This window comes from Oncorhynchus masou, chromosome 17 (genome assembly GCF_036934945.1).
Source record: "Oncorhynchus masou masou isolate Uvic2021 chromosome 17, UVic_Omas_1.1, whole genome shotgun sequence".
Taxonomy (NCBI): Eukaryota; Metazoa; Chordata; class Actinopteri; order Salmoniformes; family Salmonidae; genus Oncorhynchus; species Oncorhynchus masou.
The window spans coordinates 30,031,138-30,051,426 of NC_088228.1; the positions used below are offsets into that span (position 1 = coordinate 30,031,138).

General features: G+C 40.4%; 2 protein-coding genes across 3 annotated transcripts in view; one reads left to right on the forward strand and one right to left on the reverse strand.

Annotated features, from left to right (window-relative positions):
- Nucleotides 1-1,453: 1,453 nt before the first annotated feature.
- On the reverse strand, nucleotides 1,454-4,007 carry snai2 (snail family zinc finger 2). The gene is made up of 3 exons (XM_064992991.1): nucleotides 3,788-4,007; nucleotides 2,935-3,456; nucleotides 1,454-2,405 (listed from the first exon to the last, which is right to left on the reverse strand). The coding sequence occupies exons 1-3, from the start codon at nucleotides 3,864-3,866 to the stop codon at nucleotides 2,224-2,226; spliced, it is 783 nt and encodes a 260-aa protein (XP_064849063.1). The 5' UTR covers nucleotides 3,867-4,007; the 3' UTR covers nucleotides 1,454-2,223.
- A 2,226-nt stretch (nucleotides 4,008-6,233) lies between these two features.
- LOC135558831 (gamma-1-syntrophin-like) overlaps nucleotides 6,234-20,289 on the forward strand; it is a 57,155-nt gene continuing 43,099 nt past the window's right edge. For both annotated transcript variants that reach the window (XM_064992994.1, XM_064992993.1), the window contains exon 1: nucleotides 6,234-6,904. The gene's annotated coding sequence lies outside the window, so the exon portion shown is untranslated. The remainder of the gene's footprint in view (nucleotides 6,905-20,289) is intronic.

Sequence of the window (20,289 nt, forward strand, 5' to 3'; positions counted from 1 at the left end):
TGTGCCTGCACCTGCCTCTCTCATGGTGAGGTCTGACAGAAAAGCCTGGAGCCACCAGGTCCAATCAGAAATCCAGGAGAGAGCACCTGAAATAGCTTGACGATGACTCATATGTACGGATCTAGAATCTACCTACAGGGAAGATCAGCTCAGGAGCCCTTCAGAATGAGCCAGGAAGGCACACAAGTGTCTGTTTGTCAAGTCTGATCACTCAGGTCAGCAGCTTTTGGGTATTACGGAACATTCTCTCTAGTCTAGATTATACCACACTGGCGTCTGTTTGTTAGAAATAGTTTGCCTTCTACTGTATCCTTTAAGGCATTGCACTTTTTGGAGTGATTTAAAAAACAGCATTTAAGCCTATTGTACAACATACTAGAAAAGACAACAAGATGTAGCCTGAGGAAGTCCGTTTTAATTCTTGATGGCACACATCCCAGAATCCTTGCAGGTTGTCAAAGCAATGCAAATCCGGGGATTGGGTGGAAACATATTAGAGGGTAGAACTATAACTTATTCCAGTGCCTCTGCAGTGATTACTGTGAATTAACCATTCAGTATCAGACCTCAACTTATGCATTAGAAGGAAGACGGATTTAAGCAGTTTACTGCCTGGGAGCATTCACCACACGTACAGAAGCCCTGTTTATACCTGCCATTAACATGCATCCTTCATCCTGATCTTTTCCTTCTCTTGCACTTCTAAGATCTGATCAAAATCAGTTCACAATTAGTAATTTAATCATCTACACCTGCCTAAAAATGTGGGCACAATCAGAATGTGGACAAGATATGGATGAAGGACGCATGTTAGAACCAGGTATAAACAGGGCTAGAGAGACAGACAGGCCTCTGAGGGATTGGTCGATTAGGATCACAATAGATAGATGTCCACAAGAAATAAGCTCTTCCATTTAAAATGTAAGATTGTCTGCAGGCAGGCAAATAAAGGGCCGTGCTCCCTCAAAGGGTGTAGCAAGTGAGTGCTGATCAATATAGCCAGCATGTGTTAAATTTCAAGTTTGTTTGATGTCTGGACAGGTTCACAAGGAGCAGGTTCAGCCTTGAGTCTGGGTCGAGTCATCCTTCGTTCTTTCTACACCTCTACCATGGAATGAAAGCATGTGGACTGGAGCAGGAATCTGACTTCTGCTGTGTTGTATGTTTCACTTTGAAGCAGTTTGAAAGTTACTTTATGAAGTTGACGGACTACAACTCCACAGACAGGTTGTTATCATAGTAATGTCAGGCAAGTAGTTTCAAGAGAAAGTAGTAAAAACATTGCTGCTTGTATAATGATAAATCTAAAGTCTGCACATGATACATGATGTGATGGATCTTAGTATATTTATTTGATTACTAATCTCATAAAGTTGAATTACCCAGCAAGCGTACGTCATCATGCCATTACCCTGATATCCACAGTCCTTGCACAGAAAAATAAAGTCAAGCATTTTACAAACATTTTATGAATCTTTATTTTAAAAGCATCTCAAAAATATTAAAATCATTTATTCAGTATCACAATTCACACGGTCAGAAATACAATCATCTCAGTCCCACTTACATTCAAATATATAAAAATATAAATGAAAACAATTGTTTACAAAAAAATAGTTAATTGCCAACTCAAAGTGAGGCACTTGGTAAAAGTATTGTTATCTGCTGGCAAAACAGTTACTGTGTGATTGAGTTGTAATACTGTCACCCTAAAAATTGTCTCTCCACTTGTTCCTTAAGTTATGATGGCTTTAAATATTCCATTGACTGTGCACAGTCCGTCTCTATCGTTTGTTACCATACACCATGTGGAATACCTACGTGGTTTCTTAGAAAAAATAACAATATTATGACATACCTGGAAATATATCCTATGAGAGGGATTGGTCAGAACATCAAAATGTTTGAGAAGGCACATTATTTCAAATCTCTCCACTTCTCAAAAGTACATGAAAAGCAATGACTGTAAGGTACATGGTATAACAAACATAAAGCTCAACACTGGTTGCGATGGCAGAAAGATACTGCTTAAAATGAAAAGCACATGACAGACAGAGGATTTGTTTTTACACTGAAATGAAATGGATTGTTGGTCAGTCAGTAAAAGAGTGTATTGCATATTTGGTTACAATGCCTCAGTATGCAATATCCCCTGAACAGTTCTTGAGGACTGGAAAGTACCAGAGGTCTCTGGTGGTGGCACTGTCTCCCAGGCCAACAGTCTCAATGTACTACACAACAACCAGATTCCTCATGCTTGTGCAGAAGAGACATTCTGGAGAAGGTTTTGGAACAGTTCTTGCATTGGTATTTTTTCACATCCGAATGGGTTTGTAGGTGAGCCCTGAGGTTGGACCTGTCCGCAAAAGCTCTACTGCAATGGGGGCAGGAGAAGGGCTTTTCTCCTGTAAGAGGGGAAAGGGGAAGAAATGTGTCAGTACTCACAGGTGGATAAAAGATACAAACTGACATAGGCCTAATAATGTAGGGCTATTTGCTCCATAATCAACGGTTATTCTTATGTTGCACTGTAAAGGTTAGGAAACACTAGAGTCAAAATCGTTCTTCCCTGACATGATGTCAAGCATGAGATATGGCTTGACATAAAAGTCCAAGTATTTTACTTTGTGAAAAGTAGAAACCCGAACATAACATGTTGTACGTCATGGAACTTTATAGTCTGAAAACCACACCTTTAACATAAGTTACCACATAACATATAATTGTTTTACACAGGCTTTGCAATGCACTTTGCAATATGTATATGATACATACATTTAATTTAAAAAAAAACAGTTTAAACCAGTTATCATAAATGATATATTCCATAAACTGTTGCACATAGTTATCCTAAAATAAAATAGCCCACCATGCAGCAATTTCCAAGTAGACTACTGTACAGTAATGACACTCCAAACCTTTATAGCTACTCACCAGTGTGCGTTCTGATGTGTCCCTGAAGCAACCACGGTCTTGAGAAAGCTTTGCCACATATTTTACAGACACAAGGCAAAGTGTGAGTTCTAATGTGCATTTTTAGGGCTCCAAGACTGACGTACTCCTTTTCGCAATATTTACAACTGAAAGATTTCCTCGTCTGTGCGTCGCAGTGCAGTTGCTTATGCTTTAGCAGTCCAGAATACGTGGAATAGGATTTGTTACACAAACTACATTGGAATTGCTCTGCCTCCATTCCATGAGGATCTGTAAGTTTGGTAAGCATCCGGTCGTCTTCATCGCTCCTGGGGCTCTCGGAGCCGCTGTGGTCTTTGGATGAGGTGTCAGAGAGCGACGAGGGGTATCCAGAAATGGGAGAGAGGTCACTTGGAAGCGGAGATAACGGAAAACTGCTTGTAGTCCATACTGTGATAGGGTTGTATGCGACCGAGCTAAGGATCTCCGGTTGAGGAATGACAGGCAATGGGAGGCCTTTGTAGAGATACGGTGAAATAAATACTGAAAATAGAAACAAAATCATACATTTAGGTGATTAAAAATAACTTCACTGTATAGTAATAATATGCCTTTATATGTCCATGTATTTTTTTTTTTTTTTAAGAGCTGAATAACATCCCCCCTCATTGAAGAGCACAGATTAGAAAGTTACAAAGTAGCAATAACTTTGACATGGAGATGCAATGAAAGTATGCATCCGGATACATTTCAACTATGTCTTCGGATAATAGCCTGGCCGCTGTCAAATTGTAAACTTGTAACAATTTCGTTGCATGTCAGTGTAATCCACGCATCTGTTGAGCGAGAGATTTAGAAAACTTATTTGCTTTACCTGTAGGGCTTTCCAGCTCGCTATAATTTGGCTTCTTAGAGGAGTTTATATGTTTCTTGACAAGAAACGATCGTGGCATCTTGGAAAAATAAATGTGACTGAAACTTTGGTATAAAACTTTTTTGGTAACGGTCCCCTCAGGGCGCGACAAATCACTGCAGAGACGGAAATCCTTATTGCATACGCCAGTGAAGTGTCATTGTTGTGCAGAGAGCGCTGTTGTAACAGTACAGCAGGCAGCAGTAAAGAGCTGTAAATACTCCCTATCAGGTGCATGGGAGGAGTCTCCCAAGACTCATTTACATGTCAGGCGTCTTCAAACCAATTAAAACCACGTAAATGTGTAATGGGCGGAGTCAAGACCCACCCTCTTGGAGGACAGGTGTATTTGTGTGTGGAGTGGGGAGATTTGTGGACGAGTGGTGGCGGTGGCGATGGTGTTTGGGTTTGTAGCTGGAGACAGCTGTGAAATAAGGATGCATATACCAGTGCAATCAGCGGAATGTGCAGGTTGTTGGTAATGAGCGTTGTGTGCTGCATAGCTCAGAAGGCATGAAAGTCGATAGCCTGTTCAATGGCATGGAAGACTAATTTAATGAGGGATATAATTGTAAAAACACATCTGCATGGTATTAAATGATATTGCTTCCTATGTGCTACACAGCATACACACATGTTTGATTATTGATGTATACCCTTTCCCCAATCCAGTGACATGTAATGTATGCATAAAAAGGGGATAGTAGAAACCAACTCCATTACTGTTCACATTGTCACTGAATGGGATTGTCCTCAACGAAGCTTCCTCTGATGTCAGCGTGAATGCAGGTAGTAAATCATACATTTCCTTGTCAATAATCCAATAAAGTATTCTTCCTTCAAATGTCAATGCAACTAGTTGGCTTTCAAGGTCAGTCTGAACAGCATAATTACATTTACCTCTGTCTGCTGAGCCTGCTAAGCGGAGCCTGCAAAGGAGAAGGAAATGTATCACTTTACGCCCCCTTGTGTCCAGTTAACTCTTCGCAATGGCATTATATGGCAAAATTAATGAAACAAATGATGAATTTGAATAGTTCTCATAGCAATTAAGATTGGCACATTTTTGAATATTATTGTGTTATTGTGTTATTATCTTATCTTCAAAACCTAATTGGAGACAATAAATAATTTCCTTCTTTCCTGGCTAAATTATAAGGGTAGGAGGGGTTATCTGTGTATAATTAGTTGGATGGCTCCATTTTTGATGGGTGAGACCTAATGTTCCAGGACGTTAGATAATTTATCTGACAACACACTGTGGAATGGAAGTGCAGCTCATATGTTTGTTAATGTTTGTATTTTTGCATGTTTGAATGTTAGTGTTGTGTTGTGTTGTACTTTCTGTTATATTGGTTTTTCGAAATAAACAACAACAAAAAACACAAAGTAGATGTGCGTAAGTTTTCCACGGTGAGAAAGCATCAATGTTTCACAAAGATAGTCTGTGTGCACTAACTGAAATTTTGGATGAGCTATACCGCGCTTAAAACACACCTTTATTGTGAAAACACAAGTCAATACTACAGCTTTCCGCATCTAAATCAACATGGATACCCAATATATAGGGGTTACTCACAAGGTACAGTGCCTTGCAAAACGATTCATCCCCCTTTGGTGTAAATTCCACGTTGTAAGGCAGCAGAATAGGAAAAATGCCACGGGGGTGAATACTTTTGCAAGCCACTGTAGTACTGTATAGGGATTTGATGCTAAAGCAGATGGGTGTGCATCGTCTTTAATCTAATCGGGTCATGTCCAGGGCAGCAAAGTGTTCATTTGATGAAATGTTCTATAAATAAGATCAACAATCACCTGAAAAGACAATAACTAATTGGTGAAAAGAGGATAAAATGCCTGTGAGATGAATTCATGACGAATAAGCCTTGTGTGGTGCAAATGATAATAGCATTCAAATTCACATTTTTTTTTAAATGTAATTTGGTTATTTAACCTTTATTTAACTCCTTTATAAGGGCCATTTTATCTCTCAGGTCTATGATGCTCAAATTGGTCCCACTTCAATCAACTGTGTATAAAATTGGTAGTTAAGATGGTAATTCAATGCACTTGCAAAGGGGAATGCAATTATTAAAGTCCTATGTAGCAACTTAATGTTATTACAATGTCATGACAGAGTTATTACACAGGTATAAGAGCAACTTCATGTAAAGTGTTAGACTTTGGGACAGTGTGTTGTGTAGAAAAAAGACACTATTGCAATCATATACATATGTAGACCTACTCTCTCTGTTTATGGCTATTCATAGCTCTGATTGTAATACACCTGCAACTGGAAAACCTGCACAGCTGCTCACACAATAAGGGCTGCAGGGTAGAGGATCTTACGGCACTGAACCCAGCTGTCTGTTAATGTATTGAGGAGCTGAAACTGGGTTCCCTGATCTGATGTGAGATACACATTGAACTGGCTCCTTTGAATCTCCTTTTGCGGTAATTTTCTTCAGGACGCATTCCCCAACCAGCCAACCCATACCGCAGTGCTCGCCGATAATTGTCTTTCAAACCGCTCCTTGGACTGGACATTTTGCTTCTACTTATCTTAGGCTATGTGCATAATTGATTTTCTTAATCAACGGTGAACGTACATTCACAGTAATTTCCCCATTGGGAGAAATGTGAGTGGTCCGTGAGTAAAATTAACAACTGAGTCGATTGACGTGAGTTAAAACAAATCGCATGCGATTTTTAGCCAGTCATTTTGGCACCAGGGCGCATGGTAAGGGAAAATGTGAAACTGTATCTATCCCATGCCTTGCTGGCGACGACTGTCGAAAGGATGCACTATCTCGTTTCTGCTGGAGAAATATGGAGAGAAAAAATACACGTTTTTCGTGTAGCCTAGGCTAAGTGTGGGATGCTTAGCGGTTTCGCACACTGCCTCAGTGTGTGGATATCGTGGGCGACGGTGGCACAAGGATAGGTAGGCTCCGATTTCACATATATTTTTTTGATTCACATATATTCTTTAGAATCTGCAGCCTTGACAGTCTGCAGGGATTGATGTAAGGGGCCGACTGGATCCAATATCATCACCACCTGTTACCAGAAAATCAGGTAAGCTATATATAAATATTCCAAGTCAACTTCTCGATTTAATTTGTATAATACAATGTAATTTGCATTTACAATGGTAATTCACTGTAGTGGGATATAGCCCACTAGTATATGAGACAATATAATGTATTAATTGTACCTTTAAAAACGTTCACTTTTATTTAAACGCCATTTGTAGACTATCACTTTCGTAAAGCCTAATTCAGAAGCCAGTAGGCTATGCTCTTCATGATCTATCTAATATCTAATAGGTAGCCTAAGAATCTATGATCATTGGCTCTCACATATGCGTAATGTAGCCTACGAAAGGGAACCGTTCATTCAGATTATGATAGAGAACCCATTAAGTATAAAACATGAGAGGGATTTATGTTGCAACATGCAGTAGCCTCTTTTGCCGTTTGACGTGTCCAAATGTATAGGCACACGCAGTTCCTTCAGCTAGTGCCGTGTCAGTCCTCTTTCTATCCACAATGACGTTAAACAAGGTTGAAGTGCAAGGCTATACACTGCCCATATTATCGACATGGTCAGTTTAGTATGATATAGACTTGTAGATGATGGAATTCTGCTGCCACGGTAAGGCAGTTGCTGGTATTAATCGTATTCCAATGATTTACTTATTTGTACAGCCTATGGATTGTTCGTCTTCTGGAGCTAATCATGTGGAATACATGCAATACCAGCCTGGCGTAATATATCACCAGCCCAATGGCAACCAAACTATAGTCTCTATTCTGGTTTTAATACTTTTTAGGAAGGTATATAGATTTACTTGAAAGCCCCTCCTGAATATTTATTATCTATTATGAATATATATTTAACATTTCCACTTTTTTTACAGTAATGTTTGTTAATTTGTTAAAGTAAAGACAAATCAACTCAATAAGTTGATGGGTCAGTTGGTGTATACCTTATAATCATTTGGTGGGTGATTATATTTGTGCTATTTCACACATGTACACGTCCAAATGAAAACATACCGCATGTGTGAATTAGAAAGTGGGGTAACAGCCAGGGATAGCCATTATCAACAGTGATCCTGGAGCAATTAGGGTTAAGTGCCTTGCTTATGGGCCCCATCTACAGATCTTTCACCTTGTCAGCTCAGGGATTTGAACTAGTGACCTTTTGGTTACTGGCCCAAAACTCTAGCTGCTAGGCTACCCGACGTCCATTGTGCTACCATCCATTGGCTTTAAGATGGAGGTTAAAACCTAGCTAGATTTGATTGACACACTCTTAATTTGTATTCAATGTAAGCTGCTTGCTGAGCTCAATCAAACCATAGGATAGGCTATACCTGTTAGGTCTGTATCATGGCCTTATCATCAATATGCTGTAATTCTTACAAATTCTTCAGAAAGGATTACGGAGCAGTCTAGGTCAATGGTCAAAGGTAGCAATTTGGTTGATGTACAGTATAGTGTCAGATCCTTGTTCCTATGGAATGAAAAGGTGGTGACATGTCATTGACATGTTTATGTTCTGACGATACCCCCTCTCCCCATACAGCTCATACTATAAATCAAAGATCTCTTTGTCAAGAACATCAGGCTTGAGGGAAATTGGCCGATAGGGTACTGTGACCAGGTGTCAACCAGGCATGACTCTCCTGTCTACAGTGTCACATTGTAATCCTCAAAGAAGTGTTCTATACCTAGAACCCTCCATGAATGGTTCTAATGTGCTGTAACACTTTTATCTTATGTTGTTATCTTTCAAATTAAACTATTTTTGACAATACATAACATATATCATGAAGCATTTCTTTGAGAGCCTAGTTATACCCTAACACCGTGGTCTGAAACTCCTCGTTTACTGGCCACATCAGGCCTGCTAGTCACATTATGCTTGCTTGCAAAGTGATGTGTAATTCCTATTGGAATCCCAAAGTAAGGATATCTAACATTTGTCACTTTTAGTCAACTGCAACCTGCATTCAGAATGACTGCCAGGGTAGAGAAAATTAATTCATTAAAGAGACTACATAAATCATATAAACTGGAACAACCATCTCAGTAACAGGTGCAATAAATCAAACTATTAACGAATTTAAATTATTTATCTTTGTGTAGCATAATCAACCAATCAAAAAGTACCTTCAGAAAGTATTCACACCCGAGGTCCCCCGAGTGGCACAGTGGTCTAAGGCACTGCATCGCAGTGCTTGAAGCATCACAACATACCTGGGTTCAATTGCTGGCTGTGACCGGGACACCCATGAGGCGGTGCACAATGGTTAGGCGAGGGTTTGGCCTGCTGGGATTTCCTTGTCCCATCGTGTACTTCAGCTGGATGGTGTTTCCTCTGACACATTGGTGCGGCTGGCTTCCAGGTTATGTGGTTTGGCAGGGTTGTGTTTTGGAGGATGCATGGCTCTTGACCTTTGCCTCTCCCGATTCCATAGGGGAGTTGCAGCGATGGGACAAGACTGTAACTACCAATTGGATATCACGGAAACGTTTTTTTTTCTCCACATTTTGTTGTGTTACAGCCTGATTTTAATATTGATTAAATGGAGATTTCTTTATCACTAGCCCACATTTGTATTTCGTCTGGACTCGGTCTCGGAGAGTGAGGACTCGTAATTTCTTCCCGAGACCAACGGAGTACAAAAGTCATAATTATCTGTTTCCATTCAGCCAGCCCATAAAACCGCTTCGCAAGGCCAAATATATACACTCCTTTCTTGAAACATGAATATCTTAACAGCCTTTATAACTATTAAACACGTTTGCACAGTTTGCACAGTGGCGAACCTATAGGCCTTGAGTGTTTGTGATTCTGAAAGGACAGCAACCGTAATACCAGCGCATTCATATAGGAGAGTGCACCTTTTGTAAAACACAAAGGGCTAGTTGTGTAGTGTAGGGTATACGCAGGTAAGCCATATACCCAACATTTTTTCAGTGGCCTTTCTTATACTCACTTCTTAATCCCTACTGATGCATATCAAAGTAGTGTAGTGGAGGTATACGACTTATCAATTAATAGAGAAATCATGCACAAAGTAGCCTACACAATCGCAAAGCACGTGAAATATATGCACATGCACACATAGCCTAGTTTCAGCGGGCAGCAAGAGTGTGCAGTTCTCAACTGGTTTTGGCATGGAGTAGCTCACAGAAGAATGACATCGGTAGCTGGTAGGGTAGGAAAGACATTTCAACAGTAAATGCTAACTAAGGCAACAATGGGTATGCAAACCAGGTATTGAAAAAGTTTAGTCCGAAGTGTTGGTTAGTCGGCTATTGTGATGCGCAATTGTCATCATATGCTGTTTGCATCAGGGGCATAGACATGGATGGGCCTGGGTGGACAGAGGCCCACCCACTGGGGAGCCAATCAGATTGATGTGGTTTAAGCATTGGTGTGAATTTAAGACCATCACATTGTATTCTATAAAAAAAGGGTGATTTGAGAGTGAAAATCTGAAACATTTCTAGGAAAACAGATTTTTCACATAGGGAGCCTTTCCTTCGCCTGGCGGGCTGTTTGGGAACTTTTGGGCAAAATTAGAGTATACCCACTTCTCCAGGTACCACTACACCACTGCATAGGACCGATGGAAAGACAGCAGTCACACACAGCATGATGTTAAAGGAGAAGCAGTTCATCAACTCTGACATAATAAGCCAGTAGTTCCCAATCATAAGAATAGAAAAACAGAACTATTAAGTATTACCCAATCGAAATGTACAACTATTACTTCCCATTGTAAAACAAACAATTCACGTTTAGCACACAAAGTAAACGGTGACCTAAAGTTTAAAGTGGGACTGACTTTGCCACCACAAACCGATGCTGGCACAAAGACTGCACTCAATGCTCAATGAGCTGTATTGATCAGCTATGAAAAGCCAACTGACATTTACTCCTGAGGTGCTGACCTGTTGCACCCTCTACAACCACTGTGATTATTATTATTTGACCCTGCTGGTCATCTTTGAACGTTTGAACATCTTGTCCATGTACTGTTATAATTTCCACCCAGCACAGCCAGAAGAGGACTGGCCACCCTTCAGAGCCTGGTCCATCTCTAGGTTTCTTCCTAGCCACTGTGCTTCTACATCTGCATTGCTTGCTGTTTCAACACCATAGTGCCCACAAAGCTCATCACTAAGTTAAGGACCCTGGGACTAAACACCTCCCTCTGCAACTGGATCCTAGACTTCCAGACGGACCGCCCCCAGGTGGTAAGGGTAGGTAACTACATATCCGCCACGCTGATCCTCAACACAGGGGCCCCTAAGGGGTGCGTGCTCAGTCCTGTCCTGTACTCTCTGTTCACCCACGACTGCATGCCCAGACACGATTCCAACACCATCATTAAGTTTGTCGACGACACAATAGTAGTAGGCCTGATCACCGACAACGATGAGACAGCCTATAGGGCCGTGTGATGCCAGGATAACAACCTCTCCCTCAACGTGATCAGGACAAAGGGGATGATTGTGGGCTACAGGAATAGGAGGACCGAGCATGCCCCCAGAGCTTCAAGTTCCTTGGAGTCCACATCACCAACAAACTATCATGTTCCAAACACACTAAGACAGTCGTAAAGAGATCACGACAAAGCCTATTCCACCTCAGGAGACTGAAAAGATTTGGCATGGGTCCTCAGATTCTACAGCTGCACCAACGAGAGCATCCTGACTGGTTGCATCACTGTCTGGTATGGCAACTGCTCCTCCTCTGACCACAAGGCACTACAGAGGGTAGTGCGTACAGCCCGGTACATCACTGGGGCCAAGCTTCCTGCCATCCAGGACCTCTATACCAGGCGGTGTCCGAGGAAGGCCCAAAAATTGTCAAAGACTCCAGCCACCCTAGTCACAGACTGTTCTCATAGCCTATAGTTTTTTTGGGCATGTTGTATTACTTGTGATAGGCTCATGTTTTACTGGTCAGGTACCCCCACTATTTATTTTACTGGGATGATGTACCGGACCATACTGCCTTACTACTACTAGTAGTAGGCCTAGTAGTAGTAGTAGTAGTAGTAGCTGCTTACCTGTTGATTAACTGGGAAGTTTCTGTTTATCTTCTTCACCTTTAAAATCAAACATTAAACTCATTGCAACATAACACACAAAGCTTACATTACATTTGGTAGCACTTAATTTTATAGTCCAGAGACTATTATTTATGTTGCGTATTTATTACTACGGAAATAATAATCTCTTACTCACTGGTTAGTTTCACTGAAACACCATTTGTTGGCTGTATAACATTTCATTAAGTATCATCATACCAGTATAATATGCTCCTCTCTCTCTCTCTCTCTGTGTGTGTGTGTGTGTGTGTGTACGGTCCTATAGGATTTAGCTCGCTTTGCACTTCACACTTGTTTTAGAGAGTTGTCCACCAGTTGGTCCCACATCTCTTTAACATTCAATTCATACGTTTGTTTTCGATTTCACCTTGGTGTTTTGATTCAACAATGTAACCGTTGAGAGTTTGAGAAAAAAAGTCTATAGAGCTAGAAAGCTAATAATTGATGTGGGGAAGAGGATACCTCGTCAGTTGCACAAATGAATGCATTTAACCAAACCCCTCTGACTCAAAGTGGTGCAGGTGGCTGCCTTAATGGATATCATCTGTGCCTGGGGAGCAATTGTTGGGGGTTAACTTCCTTCCTCAAATTTTTCCACTTTACTGGCTCGGGGGATTTGAAGCGGCAACCATTCAGTTACTGGCCCAATGCTCTTAACTGCTAGGCTACAAGATTATTTGATAATGTCAAATATTTATTCATGCTGATTTGCAAACTACTGATGTTTTCATGTCTGCTAAATTGTGCCAAATGAAAGCCAATTCCACTGTGAAAAGACAAATGAGAAGCACTGATCCTGATGTTGCCCTTTAGCTATGGCTGCTGCACTGCCTCTGAAGGAAAGATGAAGAGGGTATAGAAAGGCTGGATGTCATGGTGAGGTTGTGGCCATGCACATCTTCATCCCAATTTACTGTAGTCCCAGAACTGAGCGGGGGAAAGAGGAAGACTATGTCAAACCTCATATTTCTGTAAACTCTGGAGAGGGACTGTTTGGTCGTCCATCCATCTGTATGACTTGTCCCAGATGTTGACTGGATTTCACTGTGGAGGTATGCTATAAGGGTTTGTGTGATGAATACACAGTAGCGCAAACAGATTTTACTGTAGATGCTTCAGTCAATCATTCAGTCAGTGTACCTCTGAGTGTTATCTCTCTGTTTTCTGCAGAGTCACTGTTGTGCAAAAATAAAATATAGTTGCTGTAGTCCTCTGGCCCAGGCAGTGCAGAGCGATGAGTAATCAAGTCAATCCTCACCAACTCTCATAACACAAAACACACAACACTCATTTAATATGCTTAACTGATGTAGTGGTCTCTGACTCAGAATACTCTGGAAGAAATTATACTATTGTTGTTGATTCTGAGTCATCTAAAATGTCAGTACCATGGCTGGTCTAAGTGCTGGGCGGTATACCGTATTTTACTATATACCGATAGTATATATACAGTTGGTTTGTCAAATGTGATACACCGTGTGTAACATCCATCATCTCTCTCCGCTCTCTCTCCACAGAGACCGAGCCCTGCCTCTGTCACTCAATGAGCACATTTGTTGTTGCTCGACCACGAGACACTTGCGTTCAGTCTGCATGGTCATGCAACAATGTTGATAACAACGATGCTGTTTCCACTTTGCTTCGTAATATAAATCCACAAATGTTCTATAATTACACTATTCGTTTGTTTCTGACATCTGCAAACAGCTAGTGTGTCTTTTCTTAACAAGTTGAGGCTAAATCGTGTTAGCTCTAATGCTAATCGCTAGTTTGTGCTACCGCTAATGCCAATCGCTAGTTAGCTGGCTAGCTAGCTAGCTAATAAATGTAATCCGTCAGAGCAAACATAGCTAGCTATACAGCCTGATACCAGTGATGGTGTAGGCCTAAATCATGTTGTTTGTGCAACAGTATCTTCTAATAGCAAAGAAAAAACATTTAATATACCCAAATATTATAGGTTCCCCTAGGAAACACCCACCAAGACTTTGGTTTCTACCATGTCAAAATAACTCCTCCCTGGCATTTTCATTTGTTGTCATGTCAAACACTGTATTCAAGGTGCCCACTATTATATTCTAACTATAGAATTCGAATAATCATTCTATTTCCATGATTCCAACAGTTCGCCCACGTGGTTTTATCTAAATTGCTAGTCAATTGCAATTGTAACATTTGGTTAAAAATAAGGCCTAGATTTTTTTGCCCATATCGTGCAGCCCTACGTCGCAGTGTGTAAATGATCTCAAATGAGTGCAGGAAATGCAGAAATGGATGAAAATGTAGAAAATGTTTTGGGGTTGAAGTTTAATTCAACAGTATAAAACAATCAGAATGGAGAAAGACATTGAAATCAGTTAGAATTCATGTGTTACCATACTAGGGTCATGCACTAGTAATGCAAATGAAGAATTTGTAATATTCAAAAACATAAAATAACTTCAATTACCATACTATCAAAAAAAGTTAAATCAAATATTTTGGCCATATTGCCCAGCCCTAGCTGGTCTGCAATCTCTCTCTTTCTGTTTAACAATTTGTTTAGCATGTTTAGCATGCAAGGTACAAAAGGTAACAACAAACAAGGTATTGACTTAAAGATTAGCTAGCATATCTCTGCCATAAACTGCATGGAAGTCTGGTGCTATTATTGTTGCGATTGGAGAGGGGACTGTGGATCGGTCTCTGTCTGTCCGTATGTACGTTGGTTTGTACTTTAATCTCACATGATATCTCAGACAGCACTGGCCCAGTTTTGACGAAACTTGGATGAATGATGTGTCTTGACGTCGAGATCCGGCATTTACAAAATGACACTGATTGGCCCAAGGCGGGAGCTGTAGTAATTAACTGAAATGTGTTTGTCACACCAGAGAAGAAGAGGTGAAGCGAGAGGGATAACTGGGCCCAAACGTTATCTTGTTCAGCAGGTGGTGTTTTTATTTTTTCCTCACCCAATGAGGAGTTTTTGTATGGAGGTCAATGAGAGATTCTTGAATTTGGTTAACAAGAAATTGAATGGCTTATTTGCTTATTTAATCAAATAGAAGTTTCGTAGTGCTTAGGTCGTTACGCGTGTACTGCTATAAGTACGACAAGTGACATCCAGGCAACTTTGAAAAAACAACAACTTTTTATCGGAGTTGAGCCTATTGTTCCCGCACGTATCAACCCTCTCATTGGCTAGAGCGGTCCCACCTGATCTTGCCTCCTCCTGACTGCTTTCCATTTTTAAGACATTCATTTTCATTGTTAGAGCGGCCACTGGAGTATCATCTGTGGTCACACACGATAACTGAAATTTGTTAGTCACACACAATATCTCAATTGGCCCAAGCGGGGTCGCTGCATCATTCGTGGGGGACAAAATGTTTACTGTTGTCCCTCGTGATGAAGTTGGGGAGGGTACTGTGGATCTGTCTCGGTCTGTATGTTTGTTTGTATGTTAGTCACACACTATATGGGCTCCCAAGTGGCACAGCGGTCTAAGGCACGCATCTCAGTGCTATAGGCCTCACTACAGACACCCTGGTTTGAATCCAGGCTGTAAACCAGCTGTGATTAGGAGTCCCATAGGGCGGCGCACAATTGGCCTAGCTCCGTCCGGGTTTGGCCTGTGTAGGCCATCATTGTTAATAAGAATTTGTTCTTAACTGACTTACCAAGTTAAATATTTTGTATTTATCTTAGAACTGGCCCGATTTTGACGATACTTGGGTGAATGTTGAGTCTTGCCATAGAGTTCCGGAATTTACAAACAAGAGATTGAAAATGAAAACTTTGAAAGGTCATGCCCCTCACCCCGTTTGACCAAAAGTCATGAAATCTGGTACACAGGTCCCTCTCCTCACAAGGAACACATTTCCCTCAAGGACGCATAAGGTTTGCCATGATTCATTTTCTGTCATTTTGAATTTTGTGAAAAACATTTAAAAGGCTACACTTCGGGCACCGAATGACTGATCTGCACCAAACTTGATATGTGGCATTTATGGACAAAGGTTTCGCAACACAATATTTTCCAGACTAGCACCTAAAACATGACTGCACTGACCAATAGACATTGACCAATAAACATTCAGGTAGGCGTGGTCTGGCACATAAATTAATATAAATCAGTAAAGGATATTCGTATTCTAATACAATTTGGTACACATGTTGCAAACAGTGTCAAGACTCAACATATGCAAGAACATTCATATCAACCACACAATGGTGCTATAATTGGCACATGTTTATATCTCTTGATCTGTTTGACTCAGAGTGCTGAAATTTGGCACACATGCTCAGGGATATGATTCTAAATAACCCACGCAATATCTCAGACACTACTGCCCCGATTTTGATGAAACTTTGGTGAATGATGTGTCTTGCCATAGAGATGCGGCATTTACAAAATTACACTGATTCGCCCAAGGGGGGCGATGCATCATTTGTCGGGGACGACATGTTTACTGTTGTCTTGTTTCTTAATTACCTTTGTGCTGTATTGCAACTTAAAAATATAAATAGTTTTCAGCTGTGTTTTGTGGGGATGAGTTAAAGTGCACAATGTTTGGTTAGAGCATGTACAGCACATTGGCTCAAATTAGTCATGCATTTTAGAAAATACAAGTTCTAATGTTTGCTTATTACAGACAGTAAGTAATGACTTTATCATTTGCCTTAGAAGGGCAATTTTGTCAGATATATATTAGACGCCAGGTAAATGCCACACAGGGTCTTGAATTGTTGTTTGGTGACTGTTAATAGCTGCAGATGTGAAATATGTTTTCCAATTTGTCATGAAATTGCAAAATCTCTAGTAGTAGCCAACGATTTGGGAACAACTCCACATACTTACACAATTCATCTGGTATAAATGTACAAAAGGAGAGTTCTGTCAGATTTCTCTCAAACTGAAGTGAGGAGTAAAAAGAATACGTTCTCCTTTGTAGGCTAAATACTATTATTTATTGTAATACATATATTATTTTGGTGCATTATTTCTGGTGCTATTTATCCTTCAGACACTATGGCACCAGTCTACGAATTGCTTTACAGTACAACCATTACCCTTAGCATTTCAAGTCTTTTGATGATTTCACCCCCCCCCCCCCATAGATACAGTCTGTTTTAGAAAAAATAATAGGCAATGTCCTCTGACAGTGGAAAGCTGTTTCTATCAGGCCGATGCTTACTGCAATACACTTGGGTTATTTATCTTTCATGTCTGTGTATCCTCACAGCATGGTATTATATCCACCCCCCAAAGCTCCCTCATGTAGGACTAGCTTGTTACACTGCCATATATGGCTGCTACTTGATTTTTATGTTGTACTTCCTGTTTATTTTTCTCAGAAATTAACAATTCATTATACGAGGCACTGTAATGTACATGGATAACTATGAGTTAAATGAACGCATTAATGTTAATTGAGACAACCATGTCCGATTATGTGCTTCACTTCACTCAAGCCATTAACTTATATATTGGTATATTATCCTCTGTTCTTAATAGAACACAATCAATTCATTTCAATTAAGAAACTCACTGGAGAAAAAATATGAAACCCACCAGGGGGTAAAAATTTGAACTCTAAACAATCAGTTACACCACTTTAAAACCACAATCCAGAGTTAGTGTTTAAGCCCAGTCACTTGGTTTGGTATATTTCTGAGGATTGGGGCTGGAGAAACGTAAGCAGAACTCTCAAATTCATTAACAGAGCCATGGACGCAAGGACCGACAGTCCATGAGTTTGTCATAAAAGCTTTTGAAAACATGTTGAAGCTATAAATTGTATGTTTACACAACTGTATATCCCCACAACACAATATTTGGTCATAATGATCCATTCCTGGTTATTCTGCTCTTTAATGGGGCAGCACCAGTTTGAGAAATGCTCCTTTTGGATTTAAGTTGACACCCATCGGATAGTTCTAGGCTGTGCCATGCCAAAAACCATTCATCACAATCAAGAAGGTCAGGAAGCGGGTCCATAAATGTGTCCGTCACTAATTTACCTCTGCTCCCTCATTCTTACTGCTGAATGGACCTGGCCTGAATAGACCAGGTATAAACGGTACAGTGAAATGCTTACTTGCAAGCTCTCCTCAACAATGCAGTACAAATATCAATATCAATAATAATCCAAGTCATATAAAAAATATAACAAGTAATTAAAAAATGGTATTTGTATAGTAGTATACACATAGTAGTATACACGATAGGATATACAGTATAAAGTATGAAGTAATAAAGTCAATAGTGTCTTGGTTGAGCAGTTGAATAGAAAGTATATAAATAGTACAGCAGTGTTGACAGCATGTGTATGTACAGTGCCTTGCGAAAGTATTCGGCCCCCTTGAACTTTGCGACCTTTTGCCACATTTCAGGCTTCAAACATAAAGATATAAAACTGTATTTTGTGAAGAATCAACAACAAGTGGGACACAATCATGAAGTGGAATGACATTTATTGGATATTTCAAACTTTTTTAACAAATCAAAAACTGAAAAATTGGGCGTGCAATATTATTCAGCCCCTTTACTTTCAGTGCAGCAAACTCTCTCCAGAAGTTCAGTGAGGATCTCTGAATGATCCAATGTTGACCTAAATGACTAATGATGATAAATACAATCCACCTGTGTGTAATCAAGTCTCCGTATAAATGCACCTGCACTGTGATAGTCTCAGAGGTCCGTTAAAAGCGCAGAGAGCATCATGAAGAACAAGGAACACACCAGGCAGGTCCGAGATACTGTTGTGAAGAAGTTTAAAGCCGGATTTGGATACAAAAAGATTTCCCAAGCTTTAAACATCCCAAGGAGCACTGTGCAAGCGATAATATTGAAATGGAAGGAGTATCAGACCACTGCAAATCTACCAAGACCTGGCCGTCCCTCTAAACTTTCAGCTCATACAAGGAGAAGACTGATCAGAGATGCAGCCAAGAGGCCCATGATCACTCTGGATGAACTGTTGAGATCTACAGCTGAGGTGGAAGACTCTGTCCATAGGACAACAATCAGTCGTATATTGCACAAATCTGGCCTTTATGGAAGTGGCAAGAAGAAAGCCATTTCTTAAAGATATCCATAAAAAGTGTCATTTAAAGTTTGCCACAAGCCACCTGGGAGACACACCAAACATGTGGAAGAAGGTGCTCTGGTCAGATGAAACCAAAATTGAACTTTTTGGCAACAATGCAAAACGTTATGCTTGGCGTTAAAGCAACACAGCTCATCACAATGAACACACCATCCCCACTGTCAAACATGGTGGTGGCAGCATCATGGTTTGGGCCTGCTTTTCTTCAGCAGGGACAGGGAAGATGGTTAAAATTGATGGGAAGATGGATGGAGCCAAATACAGGACCATTCTGGAAGGAAACCTGATGGAGTCTGCAAAAGACCTGAGACTGGGACGGAGATTTGTCTTCCAACAAGACAATGATCCAAAACATAAAGCAAAATCTACAATGGAATGGTTCAAAAATAAACATATCCAGGTGTTAGAATGGCCAAGTCAAAGTCCAGATCTGAATCCAATCGAGAATCTGTGGAAAGAACTGAAAACTGCTGTTCAACAATGCTCTCCATCCAACCTCACTGAGTTCGAGCTGTTTTGCAAGGAGGAATGGGAAAAAATTTCAGTCTCTCGATGTGCAAAACTGATAGAGACATACCGCAAGCGACTTACAGCTGTAATCGCAGCAAAAGGTGGCGCTACAAAGTATTAACTTAAGGGGGCTGAATAATTTTGCACGCCCAATTTTTCAGTTTTTGATTTGTTAAAAAAGTTTGAAATATCCAAAAAATGTTGTTCCACTTCATGATTGTGTCCTACTTGTTGTTGATTCTTCACAAAAAAATACAGATTTATATCTTTATGTTTGAAGCCTGAAATGTGGCAAAAGGTCGCAAAGTTCAAGGGAGCCGAATACTTTCGCAAGGCACTGTATGTATGTATGTATGTATGTATGTATGTATGTATGTATGTATGTATGTATGTATGTATGTATGTATGTATGTATGTATGTATGTATGTATGTATGTATGTATGTGTGTGTGTGTGTGTGTGTGTGTGTGTGTGTGTGTGTGTGTGTGTGTGTGTGTGTGTGTGTGTGTGTGTGTGTGTGTGTGTGTGTGTGTGTGTGTGTGTGTGTGTGTGTGTGTGTGTGCGTGTGTGCGATGTAGAGTTGAATGTGTGCCAATAGTCTCTAAGGTGCAGATGAATTGCAGGTCTGAGCAGTCATTTAAAACATTTTTTTTGTCATTTAGCAGATGATCTAATCCATAGCGATTTACAGTTAGTATGATCAGATGATGTGAGAGAATGTG